The sequence below is a fragment of the Lycium barbarum genome, chromosome 9 (genome assembly GCF_019175385.1).
Source record: "Lycium barbarum isolate Lr01 chromosome 9, ASM1917538v2, whole genome shotgun sequence".
Lineage (NCBI taxonomy): Eukaryota > Viridiplantae > Streptophyta > Magnoliopsida > Solanales > Solanaceae > Lycium > Lycium barbarum.
In genome coordinates, this window is record NC_083345.1 from 113,934 (window position 1) to 136,658 (window position 22,725).

Consider the following 22,725-nt stretch of genomic DNA (forward strand, 5'->3'; position numbering starts at 1 on the left):
GAATTAGGGATAATCAGATTTTTCGATGTGTATTAGGACATTCATTGGCGTGAAATTCCACTGGTCCATCACAAACAGGTTGAGGATCGATACTAATTACTTCACCACGACCGACGTGGCTTATTTTTCCATAGAGTGGAGCGCCAAAAATATTGGGTTGGGGTTAAAGGGTTAGTGACCGAGGAGTTTGTGAAGTGCTTTAAGCTTTAGGGTTTTTAAATACTTAAGAACACTTTATATATGCCGATTGGTGTTTCTGGGTCTTGAAACGCGAATTAAGGATTATTAGAATTTTCGGTGTGTATTAGCACATTCATTGGCGTGAAATTCCACTAGTCCATCACAAACAGGCTGAGGATCGATACTAATTGCTTCACCACGGCCAACGTAGCTTATTTTTCCATAGAGTGAAGCGCCAAAAATATTGGATTGGGGTTTGGGGGATAGTGACTGAGGAGTTTGTGAAGTGCTTTAAAGCTTTAGTGTTTTTAAATACTTAAGAACACTTTATGTATGTCGATTGGTGTTTCTGGGTCTTGAAACGCGAATTAAAGATTATCAGAATTATCGATGTGTATTAGTACATTCATTGGGATGAAATTCCACGGTCCATCACAAACAGGTTGGAGACCGATACTAATTGCTTCACCACAGTCGACGTAGCTTATTTTTCCATTTCGGGGCCTATCTCATGATTATTGGACCTCTCGATGTGTGTTAGTTAGCACATGAATTTTTCGCAAATTGACCGACCGACTCTGTTTGGCATGAAATTCCATCGGTCCTTCAAAAACGGCTAGGGGACTGATGTCAATTGCTTCACCGAAACCGTCGTAGCTTATTATTTCATTTCGTGGCCCATTTCATGATTATTGGACCTCTCGTTATGTGTTAACACATGGATTTTCCGCAACTTGGCCGAACCGACTCTGTTTGGCGTGATATTCCACCGGTCCATCACAAATGGGCAGGGAACCAATACTAATTGCTTCACTACGACCGACATAGCTTATTTTTCAATTTTGGGGTCCATCTCATGATTATTTGACCTCTTAGTGTGTGTTAGCACAAGGATTTTCTGATCGACTCTATTTGGCGTAAAATTCCACTAGTCCATCACAAACGGGCGGGGGACCAATACTAATTGCTTCACTACGACTGACATAGCTTATTTTTCGATTTCGGGGGCCATTTCACGATTATTTGACCTCTCGATGTGTGTTAGCACATGGATTTTCCGCAACTTTGCAGATCGACTATGTTTGGCGTGAAATTCAACCGGTCCATTACAAACGGGCTGGGAACCGATACTAATTGCTTCAACACGACACACGTAGCTTAATTTTCCATTTCGGGTCCATCTCATAATTGGTGGACCTCTCGGTATGTGTTAGCACATGAATTTTCCGCAACCTTGCTGACCGACTTTGTTTGGTGTGAAATTCCACTGGTCCATCACAAACGGGCTGAGGATCGATACTAATTGCTTCAACACGACTCACGTAGCTTAATTTTCCATTTCAGGGTCCATCTCATAATTAATGGACCTCTCGGTGTGTGTTAGCACATGAATTTTCCGCAACCTTGCTGACCGACTCTGTTTGGCGTGAAATTCCACCGATCCATCACAAACGGGTTGAGGGCCGATACTAATCGCTTCACGTAGCTTATTATTCCATTTCTGGGGCCGTACTCTCAGTGTGTGTTAGCACATGGATTTTTCGCAACCTAGCCAACCGACTTTGTTTGCGCGAAAATCCACTGGTCCATCACAAATGGGCCGGGGACCGATACTAATTGCTTCACTACGGCCTATGTAGCTTATCTTTTTCATTTCAGGACCCATCTCATGATTAGTGGACCTCACGGTGTGTGTTAGCACATGGATTTTCTGCAACCTGGCCAACCGACTCTATTTGGCATGAAAATCCACCGGTCCGTCACAAACAGGGCCGGGACCGATACTAATTGCAACCGACTCTATTTGGCATGAAAATCCACCGGTCCGTCACAAACAGGCCGGGACCGATACTAATTGCTTCACCACAGCCGACGTAACTTATAATTCCATTTCGGGACCCATCTCATGATTAATGGACGTCGCGGTGTGTTAGAACATGGATTTTCCGCAACCTTGCCGACCGACTCTGTTAGCACATGGATTTTCTGCAACCTTGTCGACCGACTCTGTTTGACTTGAATTTTACCGATCCATCACAAACGGTCTGAGTACTGATACTAATCGCTTCACCATAGTCTACGTAGCTTATTATTCTATTTCGGGGGTCATCTCATGATTATTGGACCTCTCGGTGTGTGTTAGCACATGAATTTTCCACAACCTTGCAGACCGACTATGTTTAGCAGGAAAATCAATCGATCCATCATAAATAGGCTGAAAGGACCGATACTAATTGCTTCAACACGACCGACGTAACTTATTTTTTCATTTCGAGGCCCTTCTCATGATTAGTGGACCTCCGACGTAGATTGGACCTCTAGTGTGTGTTAGCACATGAATTTTATACAACCTAGCCGACCGATTCTGTTTGGCGTGAAATTCCACCGAGCCATCACAAACGGGCTTAGGACCGATACTAATTGCTTTACCATGGTCGGGACCTCTCAGTGTGTGTTAGCACATGGATTTTCCACAACTTGGCCAACTGACTGTTTGGCGTGAAATTCCACCGGTCCATCCTAAACGGGTTAAGGATCGATACTGATTTCTTCACCACAGCAGACGTAGCTTATTTTTTTATTTCGGGGCTCATCTCATGATTATTGGACCTCTCGATGTGTGCTAGCACATGAATTTCTGCAACCTGGCCGGCCGACTCGGTTTAGTATGAAATTCCTCTGGTCCATCACGAACGGGTTGGAAACTGATACTAAGTGCTTCACCACGACTGACGTAGCTTATTTTTTTCAAAATTTTGAGGCCCATCTCAAGATCATTAGACCTCTCTGTGCGTTAGCACATGGATTTTCGAATTGCTCCAGCATGCCCCACGTAGCTTATTTTTCCATTTACAAGTCAAGAAACCCCAAGCTCCCTATTATTGGAATTTTCGTGTGTTAGCTCATGACCGTCTCTGTTCGGCGTGAAATTCCACCCGTCCATCCCAAACGGTCTGGTGACCCATACTAATTGCTTTGGCACGCGACGTGGCTTATTTTTCCATTAATGAGTCCAGAAACTCCAAGCTCTTGATTATTGGGCTTTTCATGTATGTTAGCTCATGAATTTTCCTGAACCCTGCTGACCAAATCTGTTTGTGGTGAAATTCCACCGGTCCATCCCAAATGGTCTGGTTACCGATACTAATTGCTCCGACACTACACAGCTTAATTTTCCACTTATGGGGTCCTAAAACTCCAAGCTCTTGATTATTGGGCTTTTCATGTATGTTAGCTCATGAATTTTCCTGAACCCTGCTGACCAAATCTGTTTGTTGTGAAATTCCACCGGTCCATCCCAAATGGTCTGGTTACCGATACTAATTGCTCCGACACTACACAGCTTAATTTTCCACTTATGGGTCCTAAAACCCCGAGCTCCTGATTATTGGACTTGAAGGTACTCCAAAGGGATGAAGGAAATGATGATGATGAGAGATTGGCCGAGTGGTGAGCTTTCTAAGTGTGGTTGTTTATTGGTTAAAGGAAGTGTCAATGAATGGGAAAGAGTAATGTTACTGGATTACTAGAGAAGATGAGAGGGTTGCTATGGTGGTAAGAAGGTTTGAAGCAGGCGGGAAACAGCAGTTCTTTTCCCCTTGACCAATGGTCTAATACGGTGGTGAAATAAAGAACGGGGGAAGAAGGTCAAAAGTACGTAAAAATTAATTGATCTTCCACTCGTATCACGCTTGTGTAAAACACCACCCAACATAAAGCGGAGATTCTCTTAGTCAGGGAATACTGGTTCCACTCCAAACAAGACTAGGGGAATAAGGGGTCATCCGCAAAATTTAAGTGAGTAAATAACTTTTCAGCACAAGTAGAATGTAATATATGCATTTAACACTTTTTACCTTTTACATTGATGCATTCGATAATCTACTCGAAGCATTCTGGAAGGTTGTTGCATACAGGTAGTATTAGTTGTAGACCAATTTCTTTTTTAGTATAAACATTATTAATCTTTAAAAATCAATTCCTGTACACACCAATAGTACAAGATTAAATTAGTGATTTATGTATACTTGTTTTCCTCTTGATGAACGATGTTATCCTTCAAGTACATCTGCATAAGAGAACAAGTGGAAAACAAATCATCAATGAGTAGACAAGACCACATGGTGAAAAAACAAATAAAGGGTAAAGGAAAAACAACTATATCAATACACACATCTACGAAGGAAATAAATGTAAGAATAATTCATTTAATACTATGAAGGTAATAAGACCATATTATAATTTAAAGGTTAACTCGAGCAATTACAATAGCAGATAACCTAGACCATAATCACTGCACAATCAAGATCAGTAGCCAAGACTGTTCCTGTCCTAGTTTAACTTGGCTCAGATTTGTCTAAAAACTCAAGAGAAGATCCAACAGTTCTCTAATATCCACGGTAATAAGATACTTCTTCACGCTGCTCGTGTTGGGGATATCAGAATAATGTAACTTGCTAGACGTTGGGGTGGTGAGGGCGAAATCTGTGTTGATTAAGGATTTGGGAGCCTTACAAACTCCTGTAATGTGTGTTCGGCTTGAAAAGAACAAAAAGAAATGGGGTAGTCAGTAGTCACACAAAAGGAATTATGCTTCCATGAGACTACCAAGTCACTTGCATAAAGCCATCTTAAAGGTTCCATAGCTCTTTGGAGTTCTAACTCGAGTGTAAACGGAATCTTCAGTCCCTTTATAGTTTCCCTTTCTTAAACTCTCAGTATTTGCTAAAACGTTTCAGTCTCTTCTTTGATTTTTGCAATCTTAGAAAATCGTCGTTTATCCCCAAGGAAATATTTTCTAGAAGTCCACACAAAGTGGATCAGGAGAGACAGAAGCAAGGTCTACAAAATAGGTAGACTTTAACTAAGAGCCTCTACCAAGCCTGACATTTGGTTGATTCCTCTTCTCAGAAAATAGAGAGAGATTAAAGGTGTTTGGTATGACGGAAAATGTTCCCAAGAAAATATTTTCTCGGAAAATAAGTGATTTTTCTACTTATTTTCTTGTTTGGTGCGCAAGTTCAAAAATGTCATTTTAAGAGCATTTTGCATATATTCAAAGTAAAATACTAGGTTTTTGAACCGGTGTGAAACTTCTAGGGGTGGGGAGTAAGGTGGGGGTGAGGTAGGTGCGGTGGGGTGGGGGTAGGGTCTGGGAGGCGAGGGGGTGAGGAGTGGGGTAGGCCAGGTAAGGGGAGGGGGTTCGTGGATAGTGCGGGGGGTTGGGGATGCATTGGTGTGTTTTTATTGATCTAGAAAATGTTTTCCCTCAATTTTTTAAGGAAAACATTTTCCAAGATATTTAGTGCAACGAAACAAGGGAAAATAAGAAAACATTTTCCGTCATACCAAACACACCTAGTGATTAAGGGCTCAGTTGGATATTCTTCTAAATAATCCAAATCTCTTATAACAGTAACTACAATGCTTCCTACAGGAGGCTATCCTAGGATTTAGAAACTCTACCAACCTGGGTAGATGATTGAAAGAGAGACCAGAGTTAAAACCCACCAGCCACGCCACAAGATGCTACTGCCTCCAGAATTGAACTCTTTCGTACTCCTATTAGTTATGTGCAACAAAACACAAAAACAACTTTCATAATTTCTTGCCCAAGGAGAGGATGGATGAGAGTAGAAAATTATTTTTGATGAGAGGCCCAAATTAGAGCAGGTAAATTTTCTTGGAATCTACAAGAGCACGGCGTACAAAACTGAGGATAGAATTGATGCCTTCTCCATACTGCCTGTTAAGATCTATTTTACACAGCTGAAGGCAAAATTCTCTCACAAAGCACAAGAACAGGTAAAATTGACAGGAGTTTCCACTTCCCAATCGGAAATGTCACTCAAATAGAAGTGCAACAACAACGAACAACAAATTCTAGGTCTACTAGATAGCGGATGGAAGTAATAAACTAGGCATACCAGACCCAAAGCTTCAGCCACACTTCTCCTGGTCCCATCACCACACACACGTAGAAGACTGTTCATTAGGAACTCCCTTTGGTCTACTTTTAAGTGTTTCTCAAGTCCACGAGCCACCATCTCCATCTCAGGCTGTAGAGACATGCCAATAAAACAACAAATAGCATGAAATAATCTTAAGACTGCGGTGCAAAGTGCATTGGCACCTTGAAATAGTGACAACCCGAAAAATTACTACAAAGAGTGAGTAATCTAAAAGAATCGGTGGCCGATTTCCGTTTTCTTCAGATCGTAAATTATACTCAATCAGAAATTGAGATCAAGAATAAGTGTTTTTTTTTTTTTTTTTTTTTTGTGAAATTTGGGATCAAGAATAAGTTTATTAATAGTTTTCCAGGATCCTTTTTCTTCTCTCTTAATATCAATGGCTCAATGCTAAGGCACTTCTAAAAGAACTAAAACAGCACACACCATGAGATACACAAGCAGAGCAGAAACCACATGAACTTAACAGAAGTAGGCAAAATTAAGAAATACGAACCGAGAACTCTTCAGGAGGAAATATCTGGTGAATGGCACATACTTTTGACAGTTCCACCACAGCTTCAGAATGCTTTCCTTGTATCTCCAAGGCCTGAAAAATTAAACAATCCTAGTAGCATCAGTTTACTGGCTGATTCATTCAACGTATCAGAGCCAGTTGATAGATTGGTTGGAATTACAAGAACCTACAACAGCTGTTTAGTTTCCTTACTCTTGAATATTAATCTATAGAGGCTTCGGAACTGATGCCTTATTTATTAGCTCATGTTGGAGGTTTTTTATTATTAGGAAAGATCTAAGTTCTTCCTTTATTAATGTAAAAGAGAAAGTATGGCAATGATTAGCAACTACTTACTTGCTAGCTCCCTTTCATTTACTTGATAATTCAATAATTTAATGGGCTTACTCCATGCACAAAAGTGGTAAAGAGTATGGGAAGAGTGAATGTTCAACATAGCAGCCTTCCCTTGCATTTCTATGATGAGACTTTTGACACGTTTGAGGTGTGGAAGCTGCTTCTATGCAAAGATGTTAACTGAAGAGACTGTAACTGTACAATATACATCTAATCCTCTATTTATTTTGTGCGATATTCAATTCATAGAAGTTGATTTCACGATTCTCATCCTAACTTGATCCTAATTCTTCTTCAGGAGGTACGTGACAGAGCATAGAAGCAGAAGGTGCAGAAGTTTCCTACGAGATAGTAGTGGACCCAACGACATTGTTAAAGAAGAAGTGATAGCTTCAAACCAAAAGTAGATTAATGCAATGCTCTTCGGGGATGGATTAAGGCCTTCAAGAAGTCCAAGCACGAAGATGAATTTAATTTGATGTAGAAGAAAAACCTTACCCAAGCTTGCAAGAGCCTTGACCTAGTGCGTGCAGCAACAGCTGCAGACACCATTCTTGCAGCTTGAGTACTCTCAAGTCCAACATTAACAGCAAGACCAGCAACGAAGTTTTGCGCTTCCTCACCATCAATTAGAACAAATGCTGACTGGCTTGCAATGCTGCAGAAGAGCAAGGAAGAAGCAGCTATAAGAGGGTAAAAGATGCAAAAGCAGGGGCATTTAGCAATTAGTCATCAAGCTAAACGAGCTACCTTTCACAATAATTAAGAACAAAGTCGATTGCCACGCGATAAAGGGTATCACGTGCATTCTCAGTATCAAATGAAACTTTCACGTCTGATATCCTCCCTATGCGCCGTAACTACAAATAGACCAGCATACAACAACAACAACATCATACAAATGAACCGGCATGTTAGCACAAATTAGAGCATAGCTTATGTTCTTAGAAAATAAAAAATCATAATGAAGTTGAACAATTCTTTAATCTCTCTCTCCAGTGAAGTAACAAAGATTTTTAAAAAGGAAAAGAGGAAATGAGACCGTACCATCTAAAATAGAAAGGCTCATCTAACATGTAGTTCCACTAAAATTGTAAGTTTGAAAGATCACATAAATCGGCAAAGACAACATTATATAGGTACACCATCCCCCTCATGCCTTTTCTGGATTGCCACACTGCCTTCCAAATAAAAAAGGTTATGTAACATGTAATTCCACTAAAATTTCAAGGCCGGAAGAACATGGAAATTGGCAAGGACAACATTTTACAGGTATATAGTAAACCATCTTTTCATGTTATGTTCTCTGAATAAAAAAAAAGGGAAAAGGGTCAAAAATACCCCTCTACTTTAGTTTATTAGTCAAGTTTGCCCTCCGTTAGCGAAAGTGGTCAAATATACCCCTGCCGTCTAGGCGTCTACAAAGTTAACACATTTACCCCTATTTTGACGGATTCCCCCAAATTGGACCTAAATTACCCATTTCAATCGAAATTACCACTTAAACCCGACCCGCGACCCGCGACCCACAAACCAAAACTTCCAGAGCTTAAGACCATCTGCACCGTTGCCATCATCAACAAAGCCTCTTTCAATCATTTAATATACCCTCTCTCCTTAACTCTCCTACCACCGGAATCAATATTAACGACACCACTTTCCTCATTGAGAAAAAACAAGAATTAGAGATTAGAGCAGGTCTGTTGTCTTCTTTCTTTGATCCTCGAACTGAAACCACCATTGATGGAGCTTCAATGGCTGCCAAAGGGGGAAAAGGAAATAAAAGATTAGAGCTAAAATTTTGATTGCAGTAGCTGGTATGAAGGATTGAGTACCAATTCAAAAGCTGTTGATCTTTCTGAGCTTAAAAACACCCGAAGTTCATAGGAGTTCTAAGATTGCTGTTGTGGATCGATTCAAACGGCAAGACAATATTAATTGAACTGAGTTGTGGTGGTTTGCTGTTGATTTAGAATGTGTGCTTGAAAATACTGGTTCCATTCGTCTAAGCTAGAACGCCGAACTGAAACCACCATTGGCAGCCGTTAAAGCTCCATTAAAGCTTCGAAGTTTAAATTTCGATATTTCGCAAACGAGCTTCGTTTTGAGTGGGCATTGTTTCAAAATATCTACTTAGTAGAGGAGAAAACAAGGAAAAGATTCACTTCACTTGAAACTAGAAGGGAAGTAAATAAATCGTAGATTTGTGCTTACAGAAAATACAGTGCTTTAATTCTGGTATTATTATGCATGGTGTTCTCTATGTACAGAGCTAATGGTACCTCGAAGAACGAGAATGATGGTCGCTGAAGATAAGCATCTTGAGAACAGAAAATTTTGTTAATTTTTGTCCACGGTTGAAGGAAGAAGACGACCAGATTTGGGTTTTAGTTTAGTGGGTCGCGGGTCGGGTTTAAATGGGGATCTGTTTCAAATGGGTAATTTCGATTGAAATTGGGTAATTGAAGGGAATTGGGTTTCCGTCCAATTAAGGGTACAAGTGCACACTTTGTAGACGGCAGGGGTATATTTGACCACTTCCGCTACCGGAGGGCAAACTTGACTAATAAACTGAAGTAGAGGGGTATATTTGACCTTTTTCCCCCAAAAAAATGTATCCACTGGCTGCTGCCACCAGATCCACTCTCCCACTAGCCCTTGGGAATATCTCAGTTCTCAAAAAAAACAAAACACTTATGCACCTATAAAAATAAAATTTATCACAAAAAGAAGAAAGATCTACATGTGGTGCCCAATGATCTGAGAAAACATATGATAGAGTACCATCGAAGGTCTTTTGGTGGGTGATGAAGAAGAAAGGAACAAATATTAAATATATAAACGTCATAAAGGACATGTATAAAGAAGCCATCATTAGCGTGAGAACGGTAGTAGAAGATACAGAGGAGCTCCCCCCAACGATGGGTCTACACAAGTGATCGACATTGAGCCCCTACTTGTTTGCCCTAGTTATGGACGAGCTAACCAACACAATAGAAGATAAAGTCTGATGGTGTATGTTATTTGTTGATGATATCGTGTTAATTGACGAATACAACGGTTTCAACCAAAAACTTGAACTATGGAGAACCACTTTAGAGAGTAAGAGCTTTAGGATACGTAGAAGTAAGACAGAATACATGCACTACAAACAATTTCGATACCTAGGCTCATTTTTCAAGAAAATGGAACGATAGTTAGTCATACAATTTTCTTTGATCAAGTAAAGGTATTTTAATTCACAAACATGGCCAAACTGGCCTTATACATGGGTTAAACCAAAAGGTACAGAATCTACAAAATATGATTCTCTAGACACTCCACCCAATCATCTATACAACAAGGAACTTTCTGTTTGCACCAAAGAAAATAAGGGAGCGGAGGCTACTCCTCAACTAAGAGAAACTCGATTCTACACCCTCAAAAGCTCTCCTATTTCTCTCTCCAGACTACCCACATTAAAGCAAATGGAACCATGTTTCAAGCGCTTCGTCTTCTCCTCCTTCTCCCCCTCTTCCAACTGAACATCAAATCTTTCACAGTTCTTGGCATTGCCCAAGGAGTGCGAAACCACTTAAACATATCCCAACATAATCTCATGGTAATCCCGTAATGTAGGAGAAGATGGCCCACGTCTTCGCTCGCCTCCTTGCACATGTAACACCAACTGACGCTGACAGCCTTCAGCTTTCTAAGATTTTCCGCTGTAAAGATCACCCCTCTAGTGGCTAACCAAGTGAAAAAGCACACCTTCCTCGGCAATCTCATCCCTAACCAAAAGTTTCTCATAAAAGGACTTCACAGAGAACACTCCATTGTTTCCTGAGCCCCACCACCAAACATCGGGATCATCCACCGGATTGACTTGCCTATGAAGTAAGTCTATTAACCATTGAAACTCACTCACTTCCCAATCTTGGAAACCCCTTCTAAATCTCAGATCCCAAAAAGTCTCTCCACCTTGTGCCCCTCTAATTTGTTGAATTGTTAAGTCTCTTTGGCAAAATATCTATACAAACTCTGAAAATCATCTTTCAATAATACGTCCCAACACCAATTATGTCTCCAAAGTAAACTCTCATCAACAACAACATACGCAGTGTAATTCCACAAGTAGTTGAAATAGAGGAGTGTTACCGGATGGCTACGTGATAAAAGAACGCCTATCAAAGTGAAAGGTAAGTTAATGTTATATGATAGTGAATGTTGGGCTGCTAAAGACCAACATATCCACAAGATGAGTGTTGCAGAGATGCGAATGCTAAGATGGATGTGCGGTTTGGTCATGTCCGGCAAATACTATAGACCCATCGGTCCATAGGTGTGAAACCATGAGTGAAGGCGTAGAACAAGACGGATAGACCTAAAATCACATGGAGAAAAGTTGTCTCGAAAAACCTACAAATTCTTGGCATTTAATCAGACTCAAGTCCTCAACTAAAGATAGCGCACAATGGATGAAAAATGTCCATATAGGTGATATCTACTAGTCGGGAACAAGTTCTAATCTTGTTAGAGAACTTCTGATATTATTAGTATTACTATTATTTATATCTATTTAATTTATTTTTTACTTTTATTTTGTTTGGTATGACAATGACATGAGTTGGGAGCACGTTTTCCTCCATACCGAACACACCCTAAAGGGAGAAGTGAGGATTCATATAGCCAACCCCACCTAGTTTGGGACATGCATAGTTGTTGTTTTCTTATGCCTATAGCTTTACATCAACATTCTATTTCTGTATCCGCAAAGCATAAAAAGACTAACCAAGCTAAGCACATTGAACAAAAAAGAGACTTTTCTGTTATTCCAACTAAATTAAACAAAAACGTAATTCAATAAAGCATCCATTTATTATGAGGCGATACAAGTCTTTAACTACCTATTACCTAGATGAGAAATATGCCGGATATCCTTAAAATTTCAACAAGATATCAATTGGCTGAACAAACTTATAAAAGTGAATAATTTCAAGTTTATGATATTTATATTACTTTCCTTTGTTCTGTGGGTGCTTTGCAGCCTCACATCAGGGGTTGATTCCTATGTATTTCTCGCAACCAGAACTTTTTGGTATGGTTGCAACACAAAAAATGATCCTCCCTTTTGATGCTCCAAAAAAGGGAGGAGATATTTTGACTCTACTAGTCCACTGACAGGCAGGGCCAGAAAGCTAAGTCCTTCGAGTGACTGCTGCAGCTTTTTTGCTATATCGCACCATAAGTATTATTTCTACCGAAAGCAACTTCTTTTCAAATTCAAATACAAACACTATAAATTGTTGTTCAAAAAACGAAACAAAACCAATTCTACTAAAAAGAAACTAAAACCAAAAGGTTACTCTTTGTTTGTTTGTTCCAGTAATAAAGCGCAAACAGAACAACCAGTCAAATATATCATACCTGGTGTTTTTTTTTTTAAATGACAAGGGAACCCGGTACCCTTCAGGTGTGCACAGGGTTCCGCTCCTATGCGATCAGTGGCGGAGCCAGGAATTTTATTAAGGGGTGTCAAATTTTTATTTTATTTTTTAATAAAAGGCCAATGACTGAAGTCAAAAAAAATAAGCATGTCGTCAACTGGGATCGAACACGCAACCTTGTTAGCCTGAACCTTTGACACCCCTCAACCACTCAGCTAAGCCCTCAACTTATTACAAGAGGTGTCAATAGTAATACATATATGTATAAAATCATAATTTCACATACCTATACAACGTAATTTTCCGGCGAAGGGGTGTCGCTTGACACCCCTCGGGACCAGGTAGCTCCGCCCCTATATGCGATAGCCCGTAAACCACACAGGAGAGATAACCCGCACTAGACAAGTGTCGTGCGACGAGCTCGGCCCAGAAGACAGAAGACAAATCCCCTATTGTCGCAGGCAAGGAGTTTCAAACCTGAGACCTCCATTTTGGAAGCCCTATGCTCAACCAACTGAGTCACCCTTGCGGGTTTTACGTGGTGTTTTGATTCCTCACTCATAGAAAACATTAATCTAAGACCCCCACCCCAAAACTACTTTTTTCATGCATCTAAAGGTGGTCAAAATCAATCCCTAACTTGTTATACTCCACTTCCAATTGTCAGCTACTAAACCTGCCAACTTCTCCGACAACAAAAAGTTCAAGAAGAAAATAGAAGGGAGGAACCAGAAAGATTGTATATTGTGACATCGTTTTTGTTTTTGTTTGATAAGGTAAATGTATTTCATTCATAAACATGGCCAAAAAGCTGACCTTATACAAGGAGGATACCAAAAGGTAAAGTGAGCGGAGGCAACTCCTCAACCGAGTAAAACTCGACTCTACCTCCACAAAGCTCTCCTTTTTCTTTCTCTCTCCAAACAACCCATATCAACGCAAGAGGAACCATGTTTAGTGTGGCATTGTTAAAAAGCTTTGATACTGAGGTTACTTCATTCTTATAATTTCCTTTCCTGAAACTGTTACCTTTTTCAAAAACAAAAAAACAAACAAACAAAAAAATCCTTTCCTGAAATGGAGCTCACGTTCCCATATATTTATGTATATAAAGTTGCAAATCTGCGAGTTCAAGGGCTACTTGGAGCAAAAAGAAGTCAATAGTCTGTATGACTAACTCATTAAATATAAAGGGGATTGTAAAGAAAATCAAAGAACTAACTATGCAAACAATTCACATTTGTATAAGCAAAAAAAAAATTGTGAAAACTGAGAAGCCATTAACATACTGACTTGAATAATATCATCCGCCAAAATGTCCTTCCCCGTCATTCTATTGTCCAAGATGGCTGGAAAGTAAATTTGTAAACTGTGATTTAAAAGGAAATGCATAACTAACAATTATCGTGGAAGCTTGAAAACTTCAAGATTATACGTTTTTCCAACATGAAACACAAAATCCAATAGTTACACGTATGACAAATAAATCAATTGAATCTAAAAAATATGTTAAACTATCCTGCAGCAGCAAAAGTGCAGATTAAATTAAGTCTCCATAATGTGGTAACAGATTTTTTTTTATCAGGGTGTAGTAAGTAGTAACAGACTTGAGAAGCCACTAGGACAGGCTATTTTTCTGCATGATATGCTCTTTAGGCCTCCGCAAACACAATACTTCAACTATCTGTCAAACACTCCATGAACGCCCAACAAGAAAACCCACTGGATCGGAATATTGACGGATGACAGGCACAGAGAGAGAGAGACAGAGACAGACAGACAAGTGAACCTAGTTGAAGAGGTGTATAATCTTTGAAATTGCTAGTCTTTCCATCATTTCCGTTACAATAACCGGGGGCTGCCATAGCATTTCCGTTACAATAACCGGGGGCCTGCCATAGCAACATGAAATAAGTGGGAATGCTTATCAATATTTTTTCCCTCCTTTGGACAAGTACCGCCAACCTGTTAGCCGCTTTTTCAACCCTCTCAATCCACTGGATTCCTCACGACTAGGTCTTTGTTTGAAGCACCCAAAGGTAGGCCTAGGTAGGTTGTAGGTCATGCACCAACCTTACAATGCAGCACCTATGCAAGATCTACAATATTATTCACTTCACCTACCAGTGTGATCTCAAATTTTCTGTGGTTAATCCTAAGGCCTGACACATCCTGAAATGAAATGAGGATCTGCCTCAGGTAGGACAGCGGGGTAACATTAACATCACTGAACACTCCGATAGGGCACGGATCTAGAGTTCGGATTCGTGAGTACGATACGGGTGTGGGGATTCGGCTAAAAAATAGATCAAATAGAGTTATAAAAATATGCCTAAATTGTGGTAATTTGAAAGGAAGGGAATGCACGAATTTTTGAGGGAAAGTTTGAATTTCTAATTATTATAAAGTACAATTGCATCTCCTTATTTTTTATTTTATTTTTGTGAAACATGGCTATTGCAAATGATATATAGAGGCCATGATAGACTTCTTGAGTTCATTGCACATTCAACCGTGATGTTGACCTGCAAATAGCTTTAAAGCACCTTTTGATTACGGACTTTTTAATACATTTTTTTTTATCAAGTAAAGTATTTCATTAATAATAACAAGGCCGAGAAGGCCATATACAAGATATATACCCAAAAAAGGAGAAACCTACAAAATATGGTTCTCTCCAAAAGATACCCAATCCTCTATTCAACTAGGAACTACATGGCTACACCAAAAGAAAATAAGGGAACGAAGGCTACTCCTCAATTGAGCAAAGCTCATCTCCACCCCTTCAAAAGCTCTTCTATTTCTCTGCCCCAAATGACCCATATTAAAGCAAGAGGGGTAACATTCCAAGCCTTTTGCCTTCTTCTGATAGCTCCAGTCTTCCAACTGAACATCAACTCCTTCACGGATCGCAGCATCACCCATAAAATGCCAAACCATCTAAAGATATCCCACCATAACCTTGTTGCTAGACTGCCTGCAACAAAATGTGATCTACGTCCTCACTAGTCTCCTTACAAAGAAAACCCCAACTGATGCAGACAACCTTCCATTTTCTAAGATTCTCTGCCGTCAAAATCACCCCTCTAGCAGCTAACCAAGTGAAGAAGCACACCTTCAACGAAAAAAAAAAAAAACATGTCTAAATTATGATTTCCCCCAAACATTGTTTTGATTTCAGAAATCATTGTATCTATCTCGAATTTCTGTATTGATTTTGGTCAAAGTGCCCAAAATCGATTGATCATATCCGGTACGGGTCCCACACCCCAACAGGGGTGTGGCACCGAAAGTGACGAGTCTGTGCAACTTAGTTGGGATTATAGACCTATTAGTTAGTGGAAAGCATCTACAAAATTATATCTAACATGCTTTCTAATAGAGTTGAGAAGGTTCTGGATGAGATGGTTTTACCAGGCAGGCTTTGGATGCGGCTTTGGTGGCAAACGTAGTAGTAGATTCGAGAAAGAAGTAGGGGGGTATGTCAGGAGTGTTGTGTAAGCTAGATCTTGAAAAGGCTTATGACCATGTAAACCGGAAGTTCCTTGATTTCATATGCTGAAGATGGGGTTTGAGGAGAAATGGAGAAAGTGGGTCAGCTTTTGTTCAGTGTGTTACGCAGTTTGGTAAATGGTACATGTGTGGTTTTTTTTGGCAGTTCGAGGGGGTTGAGGCAAGGGAAGCCTTCATCACCTATACTTGTCATTTTAGTGATGGAAACTTTGAGTAGGATGATGGATAGAGTTGTTTTAGGAGGACACGTAAAGTGATTCAATGCCGCAGTTGGAGGTGTTGGGTCCGTTCGGTTTCTCATCTTTTATTTGCAGATAATACCCTCATTATTTGTGATGCAGATGGGCTCAGCTGGATTTTTAAGCCAAGTGTTAACTTGATTTCAGGTGGTGCCAGGCCTCAGAATTGATCTTCGAAAATGTGAACTCATTCCCATTGATGAGGTGGATAACATTGATTTGCTCGCTCGGGTTTTGCATTGCCAGTTAAGGGCTCTCCCTACTACATATCCATGTTTACCTTTAGGGGCCTCGAATAAAGACCTTAGTGTGTGGAAACCGGTACTTCAAAGGGTCGAGAAGAGGCATACTGGTTGGTAGAAACAGTATTAGTCCAAAGGCAGGAAGAAAGTGCTTATTAAGAGCACTTTATCGAGCATTCGTACTTACTTTATGTCCTTGTTTCATGCTCCTACCAGTGTTACAGGAAAATTGGAAAGACTTCAAAGAAACTTCTTTTAGAATTCGGCGGACGGGGAAACCGGGGCAAGGAAGTATCATTTAACAACTCCAAAAAATTTTAGCTCACCTGTAACCTTGCATCTTCTTGACGCTTTACTAATGACATTTGATTACTTTACCCAAAAAAAAAAAAAAAACAACTCCAAAAAGTTGGGTAGGTCCGGGAGTTAAATATTTGAGAATCTTTAATAAAGCTTTGTTTGGTATAAAGTAGGTAGAAATCCAATCTTTATGCATACAAGTGATATAGTTAATAAAGATGGGGTGATGGAAGGGAGGTGGCGAACTAAAGATATCACTTTGCTTTTTGGGTGTGGAGTGTGGAGGAATATCATGAAGGGATGGGTTGATTTTTTTATCAGGAGAATGAAGGGGAGCCTTGGTGTAACTGGTAAAGTTGCTGCCATGTGACCAGGAGGTCACGGGTTCGAGCCGTGGAAACAGCCTCTTGCAGAAATGCAAGGTAAGGCTGCGTACAATAGACCCTTGTGGTCCGGCCCTTCCCCGGACCCCGCGCATAACGGGAGCTTAGTGCACCGGGCTGCCCTATTTTATCTCTTTCAGGAGAATATTAGTTTTTGGGGTAATAAATGGTGTGAAGACATTGCTAAAAGATGAGTTTGCGAGCATTTATAGGGTTCACAGCAAAGGAAGGCGGTAGTCCAGCATATAAGGGGGATACAAGGGGAAAAAACGTTTTGGGATTTGAGATTTAAGAGGGATTTCCAAAATTGGGAGGTGAATGAGTTTCAAAAGTTGCTAGCTCTACTCCATCAGCATGGTGAGCCAGTCGATAGACCGGATAGGTTGAGCTGAAAGTTAGGGAACAATTGTATGTTCTTTGTCAAGTCCTATTTTTTTTTTATTAAGCACCGGGTGTCCGGGTCTCTTTGAGCCCCGACTAATCCCGGGGGTGCACAGGCCCTCGGCAAGGAGTTTCCCGCAAGTGCACCACGGGTAATTCAGGGTTTTACCCCAGTCCGATGGCCCTCAGAAATTGTTTGCACCCAGTGGGTTTTGAACTTGAGACCTTGAAAGGGAGCACCCCAAGGCTCAAGCCAATTACCACCAGGCCAACCCCTGAGGGTTGTTCTTTGTCAAGTCCTATTATGACAAGCTTTTGATGAGGGCGGGTGAGGCTTTTCCTATAAAGTTTGATTGGAGTCCTAAGGTGCCAAGGAAGGTGTATTTTTCACATGGTTAGCTGCTAGAGGGGCGTTCTTGACAGCATAAAATCTTAGAAAAAGAAAAGTTGTTTGCATCAGCTAGTGTTACTTATGCAAAGAGGTAGCAAAGATGTAGATTATCTTCTTTTAGATTGCAGTCTAGCCCCGAGACTATGATGGGATATGTTAAGCTGGTTTGGTATGTCTGGGGCGATGCCTAGATCTTTGAAGGACTTGTTCTTTTGGTGGAAAGCTAGAAGAAGCAGGAGAAAGGGCAGGGCCTGGAATGTTGCTCATCTAGCTTTGATATGGATTGTTTGGAGAGAGAAACATGAGGGCATTCGAAGGGGTAGAAATGAGTTTTGGGCAGTTGAGGAGTAGTCTACGATCCCTTATTTATTTATGGTGCACCCCTGTAGTTCTGGGATGTATGAATTAGGCATCTTTTCTAGAGAACCATATCTTTTTGTAGTTTTTTACTTTTTGGTACATCTTTTGTATACAGCAGATTTTGGCCTTTTGATTAATGAAATTGTTTACCTGATGAAAAAAAAAACTGTTTCTTTCCTTCCATATAACCCAACACACATAGATGGCACAGTCAATCATATTTTTCTTACAAATTTCTTCAAATCTTCAATCCCCCAGCTTGTCAAATGACACTTCATAGTGAATGACATTACACACTGGGTATGTTGTAGTTGTTATTGTTGTTGCAGTGAATGACCTTACGAATTGAGCTCTAAGTATATTGAAGCAACGAGCCCAATCTGGCTTGTCAGGGGACACTACATAAAAAGATGATTGTTGCTCTCCTCTGCACCGTTGCACAAACAATATCTACCGTAAATAGATAAACCTCTTCTCTGGAAGTTTGCTTGAGTGAGACACGCTCATGCGAGGCCAGCCATGGAAAACAACTAACTTTATAAGGCACCTTCGACTTTCATAATTGCTTCCAAGGCCGAACTATGTTGTTGTCCTCTTTACTATTAAGTGCCTTGTAACAAGAACTAACATAGAAAACTCCAGTACCCTGTCTTATCCATTAAATAGTGTCAGGTTTTAGTGCTTGGCCTTCTTCTAGCTCCTTCCCACAAATTTTAGTGGCAAATGGGACAATTTCAGCACTATCTGTGCTAGCAGTTTCTCCCCTATCACCAATGACCTCACCGAAACAGAAGAAACCCTGGGGAGACACAAACCCCTCAACATAAGCAGGAGAGGTTTGTTAAGTTTTGAGTTCGTCGGAGCTGGAAACTCGACTTTCAGGTGTGACTAAACTTCTACGATTAGGGTTTTGTTGCATCCCATCTCCTAAAAATGATGCATCAAGGGTGGCTCAGTTGGTTGAGCATGGGGCTTTCATAATGGAAGTCTCAGGTTCGAAACCCCCTGCCTAACAGGGGATTTGCCTTCTGGGTCGAGCTCGTCGCATCGGACTTGCCTAGTGCGGGTTACCTCTCCTGTGTGGTTTGCGAGCTATTGCACAAGAGCTGAGTTTACCCTGTGCGCACCCGAAGGGTAGCGGCTGCGGGTTCCCATGTCATAAAAAAAAATGATGCATCAAGACTTGGAGGTGGCTCGTGAGAAGATTCTGAGCTGTTGAGTTGCATCATTTTGATTTTTGAAGTTACGGTCGAACTTTGATGCCGGCACAGTAGATTTTCAAGTGGTCTGACCATTTTGGAGGTAGCTATGGTTTGGGCCTTTTCGACAGGTCAATCTTTTGAATTTTTTTCTTAATTGGACCGGGTTGGTTAGTAACCAGTTCAAATTTCTCCGCCAGACCGATTCACTAACCCAAGGTTAGATAGGTCCTTTCCCACCCCTTCTCCTCCTCAAATCCCGCCTCATCCAAATCCCTCTTCTTGTAGTTACTAGTGTTGTGAAAGGCGAGCGCCTTGTCGCCAAAGGCAAGAGGCACGGCGAGGCGAGGCACTGTCGCCTTTTAGGTGAGAGGCGATGGCACCTTCAAAAGGCGCTAAGGCGAGCCAAGGCGCTGAGGCGAGGCGAGATGGAAGGCGTGGCCTTTTTAAAAAAAAAAAAAAAAAAATTGAAGGAAACTTAAATGATATAACTTATAACAGCGCAGCTAGGGTTTAATGTACGCATACTCTTCTCTCTTCTCCTTCAGGCATCAGCTTCAGGTACGCATACTTCTCTCTTTCTCCTTCTTCTTCTTCACTCTTCCTCCTCTGTTTTCGACTTCTGCTTCTTCTTCAGTTCTTCTTCTTTTTTTATCCCCTGTTTCCGGCGACTTCTCCTTTGCATATTTTTTTTTTTTTTGCCTTCTTCTATTTTCTTCTTCTCTTTTTATCCTCTGTTTCCGGCACTACTACTCTGTTTTTTTTTTGTCTCTCTTCTGCAGTGAGGCAGTGACTGTTTTGCTCCTCTTTTTTCTGTTCAATAATTGTTAACTTTTGTTATAAACAGTAGGTTATGAATTAGTATTGCACTATTGCTTGAATTTTAGTATTGCTTGTCTTATTACTTATGAATTATTGAGTCATTCAAGCTCTAGACTTTTAGTATCAACTATCTACTTTTAATTTTTGAATTGAAATATTTGCTAATATGTTATTGCTAGTGAGATTTTGATTATTTATATATGCAATTAAATATTTTAATTTTTTGGTATTTATTGGCGCCACACTTCAAAAAGGCGAGGCAGGCCCTTGTCGCCTTTTGTCGCCGCGCGCCATCTAAAACACTGGTAGTTACTGACAACTTTGCCATAGATTTTGGCACCAAACTCCTCTCTCCACCCATCCATGCCTTTTTAGTGCCTCATTTACCCACTTGGCCTTCTCCTCCCTATTTTACCCACTTTCAGATCCCTGCACCATTATTTCAGGGTTGAATTATGGTGTTAACCGAACCATGAAATTGAAATTGCCCCTTCCACCACCAGACACTGCCACTTCCCCCTTCTTCACATACACCCTGACCCTACCAAGATTTTCCAAATTACTATAGGCACCCACAAATCGCCAACACAGATCTCAATTTCGTTCTAGATAGCTTTTAGCACTAGAGATGTGCCGGCAAGCCAAAGAATTCACAACCAGGATTTCTTCTCTTCTTGATTGTATTTTTTAGCCTGAAGACTCATGCCATCTTTCCAACGAGAGATAATTATCAGTACAATCTTTTTTTTTTTTTTGATGAAAATTATAAGTACTACTGGTGTCAAGAAACAACACTACGAGATTGTAGATGACCTCCAAATAAGAAGATAAACAAAGTTTGTAGACATTAAAGATATGCTTAAGTTTATATCTTAAGGATCAAGATAGGCCTACCCCCAAAATATAAGGGACCCTTTGTGTTAAAATTCACGCTTTTACCACTAGTATATGCATACATTGGAGAGTGTGCCAAGGGTTCTAGTTCTAGCTATAACGATCATACTATGAGTTCATGTCTTCCATCCTTCAAAGGATTAAAATGCTTCATTCACTTAGATTTAGAAAGTATAACCAATATGATTACAGACATGAAAGAAAAGCTGCACAACTATGAACGGAAAAAACAGTTGCATGTGTAACGATAACCTGGAAAACAAAATTACCTCGAATCAATCTATTGGCCATTCTCTGATACTCTTGTTGATTCTCTGCTCCAACTTGCTCCGAACCAGCAGTCGAAAGAGGCCACCATTTGGGCAACTGCTCCATGGAGCTCTTCTTCTTTCGTCTCCTGGAAAACCTAATTCGACTCCCCCAATCCGAATTATTATCCAACACATTTGGTTTGTTCCTATCAACAACAGTCTCATTTCTTGCAACGAGTACTTGTCTTCCACCCAAACTACGGTCTCTTTTATACACTAACTCAACGTTGTTGTTTCGGTTGTTAAGTCGTAACCCCAGCAGTAGCTTAAAAATAGCCCTAAGAGTGAAAATAAGTATGGAAGTGGTAAGTAGTAGAGTTGCTAGGAATTTAACGGTGGACCTTGTGCAGGAGAAGAGAACTCTGCCGTTATTGCTATCTATGCGGATTAGAGTTTGCAAGTCTTCAATGGCGGCTCGGCTTGAGTGTACGAATTCGCCAAGCTTGGAGTGGAGAAGGTCGTGTAACGATTTGGTAGGCAAACTATCGACGGTAAGGATGAAGTGGAGGTTTTCATCGGAGGGCGGACAAGTGTCTTCCCGGGAGAACTTTTTAAGGAGGCGGCGGCGCAGATGGCGGCGACGGGGAGGGGAAGAGGGGGACACTCGTCCAGAAATGACGTAGTGACGGTGGTGGTGGAAACAACGACAACGTTTAGGGAGGGAGGGTGAGATGATGTTATACAGAGGTGAGAGGTTCATGGTAGTGTATTTGTGTCAAGTACAAAAGCAACAAGCCACACTTTAACAAAACACAGAATGAGACAAATGAACAATACGCCTCTTTGGATCGCGTTAGCTTTTAGGGAACCTATATTTCCCACAGCTTCTGTATTCACTATGTCCCCGTCAGACAGAGCAATTTATAAAAATTAGTTATAAATTGCTTATTAACGAGAGTTAATAAAATAAGAATAGTCAAATTTCTCGTATTTGTTCTACTGTGTGCCTAACACCTGATCTTCTATGTAAAGAAAGAGATACTCCTTCAGATTTTGGGAATATAAGTTGGAATCTCTTCTCAAAGAACAACTAGAAAGTGATCTAAAGAGAAATTGATCACCCTCTGCCCAAACGATGTCCATTAGAAAGATAAAAGTTCAGATTCCGAAAGACCCAGAAATGCTTTTCTATTAATCGCTTGAACGACTGATTTTTTCTTGGTGGCCATTCAGTTAAAAGAACAGAGCGGAATTTGAGCATAGAATACGACCTTTCCACGTCAAAGACCAGATTAACAATGCATTCAAGCATAAAGAAG

General features: G+C 40.5%; 1 protein-coding gene across 3 annotated transcripts; it reads right to left on the minus strand.

Annotated features, from left to right (window-relative positions):
* Positions 1-3,991: 3,991 nt before the first annotated feature.
* Positions 3,992-22,378, minus strand: LOC132610130 (uncharacterized). Of its 3 annotated transcripts, XR_009571027.1 has the most exons (8): positions 21,425-22,378; positions 13,725-13,780; positions 7,756-7,865; positions 7,504-7,663; positions 6,649-6,741; positions 6,108-6,239; positions 5,651-5,742; positions 3,992-4,249 (listed from the first exon to the last, which is right to left on the minus strand). XR_009571027.1 is itself a non-coding variant. In XM_060324405.1 (7 exons), the coding sequence occupies exons 1-7, from the start codon at positions 22,164-22,166 to the stop codon at positions 4,199-4,201; spliced, it is 1,344 nt and encodes a 447-aa protein (XP_060180388.1). In that variant the 5' UTR covers positions 22,167-22,347; the 3' UTR covers positions 3,992-4,198. The 3 variants fall into 3 exon arrangements, 2 of the variants coding, with proteins under 2 accessions (XP_060180388.1, XP_060180389.1); XM_060324405.1 differs by lacking the exon at positions 5,651-5,742 and having other exon boundaries at positions 21,425-22,347; XM_060324406.1 differs by lacking the exon at positions 5,651-5,742 and having other exon boundaries at positions 13,725-13,800; positions 21,425-21,563.
* Positions 22,379-22,725: the final 347 nt, after the last annotated feature.